We start from the raw sequence: 14,255 nt of genomic DNA on the forward strand, positions 1-14,255 counted from the left end.
AATTCTTCAAGATGTGGCTTCAGATTATGGTGTTGGATGTGTTGCAGTGGGAGACTGGAAAAAACAGAGGGAAGAAATTGAAAAGTGGTGCTCTACCAGAGCAGAGAAAAACAATGAAACAATGTGAGTACGAAAAAGTAAGTGAAGCACTATTTCTTTGGTTATCTCAACACCGGGAAAAGGGCCTGCCAATATCTGGCCCATTCTGCAGTTAAAGGCTGTGTATTTCTAGAAGGAGTTTAATGAAAGGGACCCTAATTTTCCCGCCAGTGCTGGGTGGCTTGATCGGTGGAAAAAAACGGCACGGCATTAGGCAGCTTAATATCTGTGGAGAAAAGTTTCTTTTCGTAAGACATCTGGAATGTTTTCGTTCAATACTGCATGTACTGTACAATTATAATTCAATAAATAGAGTACCGTAAAACATGTCGTTATAGTACTAGCGTATAGCCTTCCTGTTTCAGTTCATTTTCAAAGTTATTCTGTATTATCCGACATTTTCGGTGATCCGACGTAGTCCAGGTCCCGTTTAGGTCAGACTCTACTGTATTATTATTATTATTATTATTATTATTATTATTATTATTATTATTATTATTATTGTTATTATTATTATTATTATTCACAGGTGAACATGTAGTGGAAGTGGAAAGAGTGTTTTGAAGACTTTATTTGTAAAGTATGATATAATGTTTTATTTGTAATGTCCTAACCTGTACTGTGTAATATTTGTAACATATGTATTTGTAAATAGTAGTATTCAGTTCTATATTTACTGGAAGTACTTTTGTTAAATAATTTTTGAACAGGGTGTGTTGCCTTTTGTTGGTTAGGTATTCTAGAATGTATTTTCTGACTGTTCTGGAAATGGAAGGTTCGTGATCGCGTATTCGAGAATGTAGGTTAAGTTCGCGACTAAAGTTGGAGTTGTGATTGGTGAACCTAGAAGGGGATGGGTGGACTCATGCATTCTGATTGGCTACTCCAAGGCCAGGGTTTACCTATATATAGAGAGCGAGGCAGCGTTTGTGATAATTCGGACTGTTTTGTCTGTCTTGGTCTGTCTGAAGTTTTACGCCGTGTGCAACACGTCGCTTCTGGGATGGGCCCCCTTCGGGTAAGCACTCTTGAATTACGTTCTGGCTAAAATTTCCGTAATGTTCGGTTGCTATTTCATATAGGAGTCTGCCCTAGCCTAACCTAGATTTGCCAAATTAATTATTTATGACGCCTTAGCTTTTCAGCTGGGTTTGCCTGTTTGTTTTCGAGGCATTCCCATTTCTTATTTCACTAAATATATAGATTGTAGTTTGATATATTTACCTTGGGGTTTGCCTCTGGTAGTTCAGTGTCACGTGATGTACGCTAGAGTTTTGGAGAGTACGTTGACTTCACTGTAAATTGCATTGTACAACTGGATTTGTAACTAGATGTATAGTTGGTTTGGAATTTTGTAACTTGTACGTAGATATTATCAAAGAACCTCTAAGTTATGTGTATCACGGAGCTTATAGTTCGTAAGTTGCAAGTTTGTGGATTTGGTTTCGGAATGTATTTGTAAAATTTCACTTGTAAATTATATTTTTTTTCAAATTTAAGGATCACGGCAAATTATTTCCGAATCTGCAACCTAAGCCATGTCCTTGACCTCAGTAGGTCGTAGTTCCTTCCACCTTCCTGGTTTATTGTCCACTAGTTGGCCCTACTGATATTTACGTATGTTTTGGTTGGCGGAGATCCGCGTAATTTCAGTTAATGTTTCTGAGTGTGTAGTGGTTTCTGATGTTATGTAGTTGCTCTTACCTTCCCCGCTTTACTGTGTTTAGTGCTTTGTTTTATGTAACCCCTGTAGTGAAGGTTACATTATTATTATTACTTCTGAGGCATGGCTACGAAGTTGTATACATCTATTATTATTATTATTATTATTATTATTATTATTATTATTATTATTATTATTATTATTATTATTATTATTATTACTATTATTGTTATTATTTACGTAGTTATGTACGGACTTTATTTGGCATAAATCATGATCATATTATTTGTGTGTTGTATGATTTGTATTGTGTAACAAACATGTGAGGTTATGTCATGATATTTCTGCTGTATGTATATTAATAAGAGTTTATTTGATTTTTTTTTTTTTTTTTTTTGCTAGTTGCTTTACATCGCACCGACACAGATAGGTCTTATGGCGACGATGGGTCAGGAAAGGGCTAGGAGTGGGAAGAAAGCGGCCGTGGCCTTAATTAAGGTACAGCCCCAGCATTTGCCTGGTGTGAAAATGGGAAACCACGGAAAACCATTTTCAGGGCTGCCGACAGTGGGATTCGAACCTACTATCTCCCGAATACTTGATACTGGCCGCACTTAAGCGACTGCAGCTATCGAGCTCAGTGTTTATTTGATCTAAGAACACGTACGGTAATTAATAGTATACAATGTATTATTACCTGTAAATATGATTTGTAAATCCAGTGCAATGTTGTGCAACACACGGTAATAGTCCAGAACAACACATCTTGTCACTAGAGTTGTATAGAAAATTCCATTCATTGTAAATAGGTTATTCAAGACTCTAGAAATTACGAGATAACATATTGTGTCATACTCTTCTAGAAGCCTGGCCAGGCAATGTATATAAAGAGGCAGTCTTGGGAGTTGGAGTTGAGTTGTTAGCAAGAGTTGCTAGTGGAAGTCGTTTGTCAAGTGTTGAACTGATGTTGTGATTCTGATGACATGCTCCTGTAGCAGTCAAATGTTTGTCAAGATGTTGGTTCATTAATGTGTGTGTGTGTGTATATATATTGTAAATAAAATAGTGTACACACTAGACATCATCTTGTGTGAGCGTCTTTGTGGTTACAACAACTTTTTGTCCCATTTTGTGCTTGTCCTGTATTCATAGTCATTAATACAGGTGATTAATGACTATTAGACTATTAGTGACTCCTGCCAAAATGACAAGGATATGTAATTGGTAAGGGAAGACAAAGGTATGAAAGTCATGCATGGAGTGATGATACCATCTGTCCTCAATCCGAGAAGATTAAGTACATCCTTCATGTCCTTGTATGGGCAAGTCCTGGTGTTCTTTCTCCATCTCTCTGTATGCAACATTAACCATTGTTCTGCTGAAGGTGAAATATTGACCGACTGTACTCAGAGTCTTCTTTGTTATGCGCAGGTGTTCATCGTGCTGGCGTACTTCAACATGATCTCGCAGACTATAGCTCAGAGGTTTGTGCGGGGTATATCTGAAATTGCGGAGGCCTTGGTGTCACTGCGTCGACTGGAGGTGAGTTACAAAGGTAGACTGTGTTAGAAAAATTATAATGCAGTGATTTTCTCTGTTAAAGGAAGAATAATTGGTGTGAACACTGCAACACACATATTAGTCTGTGATGACAGTGTTAATATGTCTATAGTAAACTCGGGTCCTGGTGCAGTCCCAGTAGAGGTGAGCTGCATGTACCATTTTGATCACATATCAGCCCTCCTTCTTCTTTCCTGAGCATATGTGTGCCCACAGTGGACACTCCCAAGTATCACTCAGGGTCGGATCTGTTGATCGTTAGAGAGTACTCCCTGTGGTTGGCTGTCTCCGCCACTGGAATGCCGTTTTTATTCAAGGCCTTTTCAGCTGTATGCCACCATGTTGCTCTTGGACGCCCGCGTCCACTCCCATCCCTTCTGTCATTCTTAAATTTTTGACAGTACCGGGAGTCGAATCCGGATGCCTTACGACAGCAGCTAATAGTGCTAACCATTACACTACAGCAGCAGACAATATGTCTATGTCAACTATTCTTTAGTAACCCTTGTCCTGACTGATTTGAATAGTAGCTGAAACATCAGTATATTAACAGTGTAAACACAGTCTATTATCCTACAAATTTGTGGAGTCAGGTAGTTTAAACAATAAATAGCCAGAATGCAGTGGATGAGGCCAACTTTTGGCCCATAATAACATAACTCTGTGTTGTTTCTGACACAAGAATAATACTTCTAGTAATTGATTCTGTGTTAGTTAGGTGTAATCCTTGGAAGAAGGAAGTGATCTCTCATACGAAACTACCTTTACATTCCTCTGTTTCTAGGCTGGCTGTGCTCTATGAGAGCAAAAGCTGGGTAGATTGAGGGTATCTTGAAAGTAATATGATTGATTGCTGGTACAAACAGATGGAATAATAACAGGATGGTACTCAGAATGAGGAGGAAAAGGCTAAGCTAGGAATTAACTTGATGGATGGAGCTGTGCTTATAACCTGGCTTCAGTTATGTGGTCATGTGAGGTGAAAGGAGGATAGCTTACGGCCGTGGAGGATCGACGACTGAGCGAGTTTACTGCGCAGCTATGAGCCTGCATTCAGGAAAGATAGTGGGTTCAAACCCCACTGTTGGCAGTCCTGAAGATGGTTTTTCCATAGTTTCCCATTTTCATAACCAGGCAAAGCTGCTTCCTTTCCACTCCTAGCCCTTTCCTGTGCCATTGTCACCATAAGGCTTGTCCGTACCGAGGCGGTGTAAAGCAAATGGTAAAAAAAAGTAAAGTAGTAGACGATGGTTAAACTAAGTTTCTAATGATTTAAAGATATGAGATGTAGAACTTAACAAGACTACAGATCTAGTTGCAAACAGAGGATTGTAGAGCTGCTTGTTAATTCACTGAAGTTTGCAGACTGAATGCTCGCAATCATAACAGTCTATAATGATAATCTATGTGTGTGTTTTTATTGTTTTGTATTCGTAGACGTTCATGCACCATGATGAGGTGTACAGCTCGCAGTCTGCCAGCGACGAAAAGAGTGTCTCCAACGGCCCAGCTGCGAACTTAGAGAAGAAGGATGACATGATGGTGGTCCTGAAGAAGGCCACAGCCAAGTGGACTCCTGATAACATGGACGACAGTCTCTCGGAGATAGACCTGGAGGTGCCCCGAGGGAAGCTGGTGATTGTGACTGGCCAAGTAGGAGCAGGGAAGGTTTGTAACAATTGTAAATCAAACTCTAGAAGGAAACAAGGGTTCACTTGAATATCTTGATACAAGGTCCACTCAGTCCACGTGACATCAATAAACTAGTCAATCGATGACCTGCATTTAGGGCTGTCGCCCAGGTGAAAGATTGCCTAACAGTTGTGTATTTAGCCTTTTCTTAAACATTTTCAAAGAACTTGGGAATTTATCAAACATTCCCCTTGGATCATTTATTACAGTCCATTATTCCTCATCCTATAAATGAATATTTTCCCCATTTCCTCTTGAATTCTAACTTTATGTTCATATTGTGATCTTTCCTATTTTTGAAAGCTCCGCTCAAACTTATTCGTCTAGTAATGTTGTTCCACAGCATCTCTCCTCTGACATCTTGAAACATACTACTTAGTTGAGCAGCTCGTCTCCTTACTCCCAAGTCTTCCCAACCCCAAAGTAAGCAACATTTTCATAACATTACACCTTCGTCAGAAATCACCCAGAACAAATCTTGCTACTTACCTTTGTATCTTTTCCAGTTCTCGTATCAGGTAGTCCTGGTGTGGGTGCTATATGCTGGAACCCTACTCTAGTTGGGGTCTTACCAGAGACTTATATGTCCTCTCCTTTACATCCTTACTACAACCCCTAAATACCCTCACAACCATGTGAGGAGATCTGTAATCTTTCATAACAACCTCATTAATATGATTACCCCAATGAAGATCATTTCTTATATTCACTTAGATACTTCCAGTGAGTAATTAAAACTGAGAGGACTTTTCCTCCCATTCACCATCGATCTGTCATCCACCTCTAAGTCCCCCTGCAGCTGCTCACAATCCTCCAAATCATTTACAGTACTACTCTATGCCGTATAACGACATCCACAAAAAGCCTTATCTGTGATTCCAGTCTTTTACTCATATCATTTATTTATATATATATAATAAAACATAAAGGTTTAATTATACTGCCCTGCAGGATTTCCATCTTAATCATTACAAGATCTGAGAGGAACTATCTGATTGGGAGATAAGGGCCCCAGTCTCTAAAAAAAAAAAAACAGCCAGTAGTATCTACCACATTGACCGCACATCATCTAATAATCTGTTTCCATTAAACTGGGCACCAGTCTCTTGGTAGGCCAAGGCTCATTAGGACTGTACTGCCATGTTCTTCTTCTGTGCTCAGCCATTGACATAATTGATAATACAGTGTAATATTGTGTACACAGCTATCTTCTCTAGTACAATGTTTGCAAGCACTTGGCTGCTAGAATTCCGCACTATTAATTGACTAGCTGTTACGTGCAGATTATCATGTGTGGTATTAGGTTCTTTGTGCCCATTTGTAGAAATAATGAACATTGGAAATTAGCTGCAGACACAGACACACTTTTGATGGTTACTGTCATCATATTTAAAAAAATCTAAAGCCATCTCTTTACAGTTACAACTCAGATAATTTATTACTGTTAGAACTGAGCAAATTGGCCGTACGGTGAGGGTCGCGCAGCTGAGAGCTTGCATTCGGGAGATAGCGGGTTCGAACCCCACTGTCGGCAGCCTGAAGATGGTTTTTCCGTGATTTCCCATTTTCACACCAGTTAAATGCTACCTTAATTAAGGCCATGGTCGTTTCCTTCCCACTCCTAGCCCTTTTCTGTCCCATCGTCGCCATAAGACCTATCTGCGTCGGTGCGACGTAAAGCAACTTGTAAAAAAAAATTTTAAAAAAGTGGTGGTGTTGCTTATTATTTTAAGAGGAAGTACAACTGGGCAGCCAACCTGTATTAACACTAATTATAGGGGAGAAACAGAAAGTGCCCGATATTTTGAAACATGAAGGTATCGGACAAAGAAAGAAAAGAGCCAGGAAGGGCATGAAAATGGAAGACTCCCTAGGATTCGCAAACTTAATAGTCCAGTTTCATTCAAAAACCCACTCTGTCCTCCCCAGATGTGTCTGGACACTGCTGTAACAATTCTTTTTTTTTTTTTTTTAATTTTTATTTTTATTTTTACATTGCTTGTACATATTCTATCATTTGTTTTCCAAATCCTTTCTGTTGCATTAGTTTCCATATCTTCGCTGTGGGTACATTATCGTAAGCCTTTTCTAAATTAAGGAGTGTCATCACCATATCTCTTCCATATTCCCAATGTTTTTTTTCCCATTAACTGCCTGATAATGAAGATGGGGTCTAGTGTTGCTCTTCCATTTCGAAAGCCATATTGCTCTTCCTGCAATTGTCCTTTCACCTTTCACCTTTTTCCTCATTCTCTTCCCTAGTGCCCTTTCAAATATTGTTGCTACCTGAGATATGAGTGTAATTCCTCGATAATTGCCACATAATTATCTTTTTGTCTCCCCTCTTAAATGTAGGTGTGTGTATGTACAGTGAAACATCTGTAAGATGTTTCTGCAGGGGACAAGGAAAAACAATGTGTTAAGCGAGAAAACTTACTAATGAATATACAAATAAAAACTATCCAACAGCGATTTGGAAACACTACATATGATTTTTTCCGACATGAGGGTATTTTACGTCATGTATCTGCGAATTCAGTGAAAACTATAGGCCTATCTACCATTTCTAAAGATTGTAGGAAGGTATTAAAAGGTGTGGAGAAACACTAGAGAACAAATATGCTGGGGATTACAAAAAACAAATACCTGTACATTGAAAGATGGGAAAAACACCAGACAACAAATACTGTATAGAAACATGTGCACAGTATTATTGCGAACCACACTCTTTCTAAAACAAATGTTAGTAGAAGCCTTTTATTTCAGAGCAGTGAGTTATTAAAAATTATTTTCTGGTCATATTCTTAGACAATGAATTGGAGATTACATTTGACTGCGAGAAATGACTTTGGCCACCATTTTGAATCAACAAAACTTCGACCAACTTGAGTGATTGAGTTGAAACTCAAAGGTGTGAGTTTCAACATTCGCGACCTCCGCGCGCTCATGCCAGTCCACTTTCTGATGAGATTTTAATTTTGTCTTCATTGAGTTATTGAGGAATTTCACATTTTCCATGTCCATAACTAGGCCTTCACAAGACAAATATACTCCACGCTAGTCAGTTTCAAACGATTATGTTCCTAATCCAGATATAGGCTACCGTACCACGCGACAAATAGCTACACTTTACTCAGTGCAAAATACATTTCTACCTTCTGAATGGAATGCAAAATACAAGCACAAACAGGTTCACTCTGCTATTCAGCAATCTCGCTGCTAACCAGAAAGCAAAACTGAACATTCCTGAGGCTAACTGCTTACTCCCCAAAAGCGCAACTTACCCTGTGACGTTCTGGAAGGCGACGGCTTATCTGAGTTGGAAACCACATTCCTTTCAGAAGGAATGACAAAATACAGTAACATTTTCAGGTCTATAAAAAAATGTATTTTCGTCCATTTCCCTCTAGAATCATCTTCCCATCTTGTCTGCCATCGTTGCATTCTGCGACTATGAGCCAAAGCCTTTGCCCTTTTCCTTCCTAGCTCTTCTTGTGTGAGCCAAATTTCTTGTCTTTCAAAGGCCAACAAGTCAATGGGAGCTACTGCTGCTACTACTAGAATCGCGGGTTCTGATACTGTGTGATATGCGCAAGCAATTCGTAAAGCTGCTCTCTGTTGTACAGCCGCAATTCTTCTCCGATATTTCACAATTTTTAACGATTCAGCCCAAATTTCCGAACCGTATAGCAGTATCGATTAAACAATCGACATGAGAAGCCGCCTTTTACTACATATCGGTCCCTTGATATTTCCCATGAGTCTGCTCAGTGCAGTCATGGTTTTCGCTGCCTTATCTGTTACCCGTTGCATGTGGTCCCAATATGTAAGCTTAGTATCAAGCGTTACACCAAGATATTTTGTGCTCCTAGTTGTTTCGATGGCTATCTGTCCGATCTGCATCGGTACAACAGTATTAATCCTTTTCCTCGTCAGGAGGACAATTTCCGTTTTGTGATCTGCGAGTTCTGACTTGTGATTTATCATCCATTCTTTGACACGTCGCATCACCTGATTCAATTTAAATTGAGCCAGCTCTAGGTTACGGGTTACTATCACAGCAGCCACATCATCAGCATAACCCACAAGTTTTACATCTTCTGGCATCTCCAGCCGTAATAAATCATCATACATGATGTTCCAAAGGTGTGGTCCGAGAATTGAGCCTTGCGCTGCACCAGCTGTGAGCCGTTTTCTTCTCTGACCATCTTCCGTGTCATATAACAATGTACGGTCTTTCAAATAGTCTCGCAGTATATACATGAGATATTCTGGTAGCTTGAAAGTTTCTTCTAGAGCTTCCAAAATATCACTCCATCTTGCCGAGTTGAAGGCATTTTTAACATCTAGAGTCACAAGAAGCGTCAGTTTCCTTGAATAATGATTACCCGTTTGAGCTCGTTCTGCTGTCTTCACCACTTCCTTCACAGCATCTAGCATTGAGTGACCTCTGCGAAATCCATGTTGTTGGTTGGATAGATCGCCAGCTAATCGGACTGCTGATAGTATTCTCGGTTGTAGGAGCTTCTCTAAACCTTTCCCGGCAGTGTCCAGCATACATAGAGGTCTGTAACCCCCAGTTTTCCCTATACTGATCAGAACCAATCTAGCTATCTTCCAACGAAAGCTAAAAATTCCCGCTTTCAAACAATGATTATACATTCTCAACAGCAGTTGAGACATAATTCGGCTGCCACCTTTAGTACTTCTGCTGGAATACCATCTGGACCAGGGGCTTTCTTGTTTCTAAGGGAATTAATTCCTGTTATCAATTCTTCAATTTTAAAAGGTGGTACGTTGTCTAGTTCTTTCTCGGCCTCATCATCAATCCTCTCTGCATGATCAGGGATCCTTCGTCTGAGTCACAGGCATTGTTTCCTCAACTCAGCAACTTCTTCATTCCACCAATATGCTGGACGCTTGCCTCTCCGTTGTTTGATTCTGGTCATTGATGCGTCGCATGCTTGCTGAAGGAGTCTCATGGTGTGTTCCACGCATTTATTAGCAATAATGCTTCTTTTGCCTCCGTGACATGTATCCGTCATACAATCCATTCTATTCTGTATTACTTCATGAAATTTTTCTCTGTCCATTGGCTATGTTCCATCTTTCTGACTTGGGCGTGGTAATCCTTAGATTCGGAGTCTCTTGAAGTACACGAAAAGTGATATACTGATGATCGCTTCCAGTATATTCTTCAATTACTTGCCATTCAGTTATCCTAGACGCAATGTCTTCAGAAGCAAAGGTTACATCTGGTATGGTTCCCTGGCACCCTGGTCGCCGAAAGGTTGTCAGGTTGTCACATTACCAACGTTGATAACCATTAATCCCAATCTCGCGACCATCTCCATTGTACGCCGCCCTCTAGAATCTGTTTGAGGCATGTTCCATTCAACTGCTTGAGCATTAAAATCACCAGCAACAACTAGGTTAGTGTTCATCCCTTGCAGAGTATCTTCAAGCCCATCTAGTTTTGTCTGGAAGTCAGAAATAGCCTCGTTCGGGGTAAAATAACAGCTGACAAAAATTACCTTCTGAACTTGGACCCAGACGAACCCATCTCCGCATCCTTGATTTGTAACTGAGTATTTTCCAAGGTCTGGTACCCATATCGCAGCTGTCCCTAGATTGTCTGAGAACCAGCCTGGTTGTTCTCTGTCTTGATATTGTTCGCTGAGAATCAAGATGTCTGCTCCTATCTCATAGATTATCTGCGTCAATAGATCATTGGCAGTTAGACTCCTGTGTATATTGGCTTGAAGGATCTGTACCATTCACCACTGCTTTTTGGCCTTTTCTAGTGCTTCACGAAACACAATACACTTGCCTGAGCCAAGAGCATGATGTCGTTTTGGCTCTTCAACGCCCATATCTGTGCAAATTATGCATCGTGGATTCGTTTTGCATCCTACTGCCTTGTGACCAGCTTCTCCACATTTAAAGCAGAGTTTACTTCTGTCCAATCCTTGACAGTTTCGTACTTGATGCCCATATGACAGACATCTAAAGCACCGAGGAACTACGGCCCACCGTCTTACTCTGCAGTATAGCCAGCCTAGTTTAATTTTGCCTATGTCTAACAGCTTTTGTGCCTCCCTATCTTCTATGTCCCCTGCTGCTCGGATTTGTGATTGAGACCTTCAATTCTTGATTAAGATTTTCTAATTCACGTCTTACAGCCTCCTCTACGTCGGAAATAGTGGTGGCACTGTCCATATCCCGAATTTCCAATGTAGTTCTAGGCGTCAAAACCTTTACTTCGCCATCATGTCCAAGAGCGCCTTTAAGTGATTTATTAAAATTGTCTCTATTCTCCTTTTCCGTGGCCTTATTAAATTCAAGAAGAACTGCTCCAGACATAGTTTTCCTGATCGATCTAACACTGGTGCCACTGTCTTCTGGGTTCACCTTGCTGCGGATATCCTTCACAACATCTGCAAAAGTCTTGCCATTCATCGGTTTAATAAGTACGGCTTCTGGGCGGCTTCTTATAGTTGAACGTTTCCGTTGCTCGTTCTTTTTAACAGTTTCAGATACCGGTACTGGTTCAGGTTGAGTACCTTCATCTTAATCTGCCTTCTTCTGCCTCTGTTCCCTCTGTTCCCAGTTATCCTGTTCTACGTTTCTGTTTGCAGTGCTCTGTTCTACTTTCTCTTGATCGGTCAAATCCTTTTGCATTAATGCTCTAGTTGCTTTCCAGGCTTTTCTGTGCGTAGATCCCGCATCTAGGGCTTCCTCCAATTTCCTTAAACCTTGCTGAATTTCAATCTTCATATTTTTCTGCTGAATTGCAGGAATACTTTTCAACAGGCCCCTGGCGATTTCCAGTTGTTCTTCCTCTTTTAGCATATCCTCCATAATTTGTTGAGCGATATCAAGGCTCAGATTCGTTTTCGCATTCTGCTCAATACTTCTATTGCATGTATCATGCGTGCGCTCCACGTCCATGATATTGTGGCCATGTTCCATAGATGCTGGATTCAAATCCACATATTCGCACTGGATTCCAGCTCCCAACATCGTGCCGTGAGTAGGGAGTCCAGCTGGCCGTGACTCAGGTCGCAGAGATATATCTATTCTCTGTTATTTTCTATGACGAAACTAGGTAACCTTTAAACGCATTTTCACTAACACACAATGTCAATGTCTTGAACTTTTCACCCACTACCGTAGTTTATCGTATTAAATATTGAAAGCACGGATATTAAATATTACTTACACTCACTTTCCATGTCAATATCCGGGTGATTACCAACGAAATCTTCGATCATTTCATTTTCTATGATGAAACTAGAACTAGGTAACCTAAAAACACATTTTCACTAACACACAATGTCAATATCTTGAACATTTCACCCACTGCCGTAGTTTATCCTATTAAATGTTGAAAGCACGGATATTAAATATTAGGCATAGATATCAAGGATAATTTAATAAAAAACCACCTATTCAATACTTTCCACGTTTAATGTGGTTATTATCTACATGATTTTATGTAGACTTATTTGGTCAGGTACATGTTTCACCCATTATTTTGGGCATCTTCAGCCTGTAAACAACCTTTAGGTCAAGGTTTGGGACCTTTTTAACCAATATAAACATACCAATATGAGAGTTGTTACTTGTAATTTGGTAGCCAACCAGGCAAAATACCGTTTAAATAGGTACTTCAACCTTAAGGTCAAGATTTGTAAACTAACTAAAGACATAGCCTTTCAAAAACAGTGTCTAGAACTAAAATTGATCCCAAAATTTTTGAAACTTACACAGCGAAAAAACTTATCTAACCAAAGTTTGATTAGAGTTCAAAACAAGGTCAATGACATTTGGTTAAGAAATGAAATTAAAGCGTCATATAAAAAGAAGTCGCTTTTAAATCTGCAGTTATATAGAGTTCATTTAGCGTTAGCTCAGGCTTTACATCCGTTAGAATGGAACTCTTTCCAACTACATGTGGACAATAAACTGATTGCTTTATTGGATAGGAAGCAAGTTACTCTCGACAAGAAACTATCTCAATTAAAAGCATCCCAATCACAATTACCAAAACGTAGTTCAGACACGCAAAAAGCGGCTCCCTCACAGAACAATACACCCACAGTAGTTAATTTGACAGACGTACAGTTCTCTGAAGAAGAAATGGGGATCTTGAATAAAGGCTTAAAACATAACTGGCCTAGCAAGAAAAAAGAAACGGATATTATCAACACAGTAGCTGAGATCGAGGCCAACATTTCTAAACTCCCTTTAGAAACACAAAATGATACCAGATTTGAGGTAAAAAAGAAACTACCAAAACTAGCGGAAGAAATAAACGCATATTCAAATTTCGACCACAAAAAATTGATCCAGAACATAAAAAAGAAAATAGACGACAACAACATTATTGTCACAAAAGCGGACAAAGGAGGATCCACAGTTCTCCTAGATCAAAACACATACATTCAAAAAACAGAAGACTTTTTTAAGGACAAAATATACACAATAGTCAACAAAGATCCAACCAGGAGAATTCAGCGAAATCTAAAAACTCTAATAAGAAGTTCTAACTTTCTTTTCAATGAACAAGAACAACAAAAACTTTTTAACATGAACCCTAGTATTCCGACAGCCAGAGCCTTACCAAAGATTCATAAGAAGGACATTCCAATACGCCCTATCATAAACTGTAGAAACAGCCCCACCTATAAAGTATCAAAATTCATTCACGGCTTTCTAAAAAAACATTACGTATTCAATAATAAACACCCTTTAAAAAATTCATTCACTTTTTGCGAAATTTTAAACAAGTTTAAGCTGCGCCCCAATCACTCAATGTGCTCCTATGACGTCGTAAATATGTACCCAAACATCCCTACCAAAGAAACTGTAAGAATTATCAGTGATAATATCAATAAACACAGCGGCCTTAGTAAGATGGAAATTGAAGAATTCATGAAGATATTAAATTTTGTCTTAAGCAACAACTTTTTCTCTTTCAATGGAAAGTTTTACCAACAAAAAGGCTTAGCGATGGGCGACCCTCTTTCTGGCATCTTAGCAGACATTTATATGGACACAATAGAACACACAAAAATTATAACACAAATAAAAGGCGTATGTTTATGGCTGAGATTTGTAGACGATACCTTCATAATTTTCGACAAAAATGTCACTAATAGTGACGAGATCTTGGAGTCCTTAAACAAAATTGACCCCAATGTTAAGTTCACTAAAGAGGATGAGGTTAGGAACTCAT

The 14,255-nt window shown here is 39.4% G+C and overlaps 1 protein-coding gene across 1 annotated transcript in view; it reads left to right on the top strand.

The window, feature by feature from the left end:
• The window catches only part of LOC136858052 (probable multidrug resistance-associated protein lethal(2)03659), a 327,592-nt gene that overhangs the window by 90,933 nt on the left and 222,404 nt on the right, over positions 1–14,255 (top strand). Inside the window, exons 8-9 of the mRNA XM_068229848.1 lie at positions 3,194–3,304; positions 4,760–4,990. Coding sequence (XP_068085949.1) covers positions 3,194–3,304; positions 4,760–4,990 — 342 coding nt within the window. The remainder of the gene's footprint in view (positions 1–3,193; positions 3,305–4,759; positions 4,991–14,255) is intronic.

This window comes from Anabrus simplex, chromosome 1 (assembly GCF_040414725.1).
Source record: "Anabrus simplex isolate iqAnaSimp1 chromosome 1, ASM4041472v1, whole genome shotgun sequence".
Lineage (NCBI taxonomy): Eukaryota > Metazoa > Arthropoda > Insecta > Orthoptera > Tettigoniidae > Anabrus > Anabrus simplex.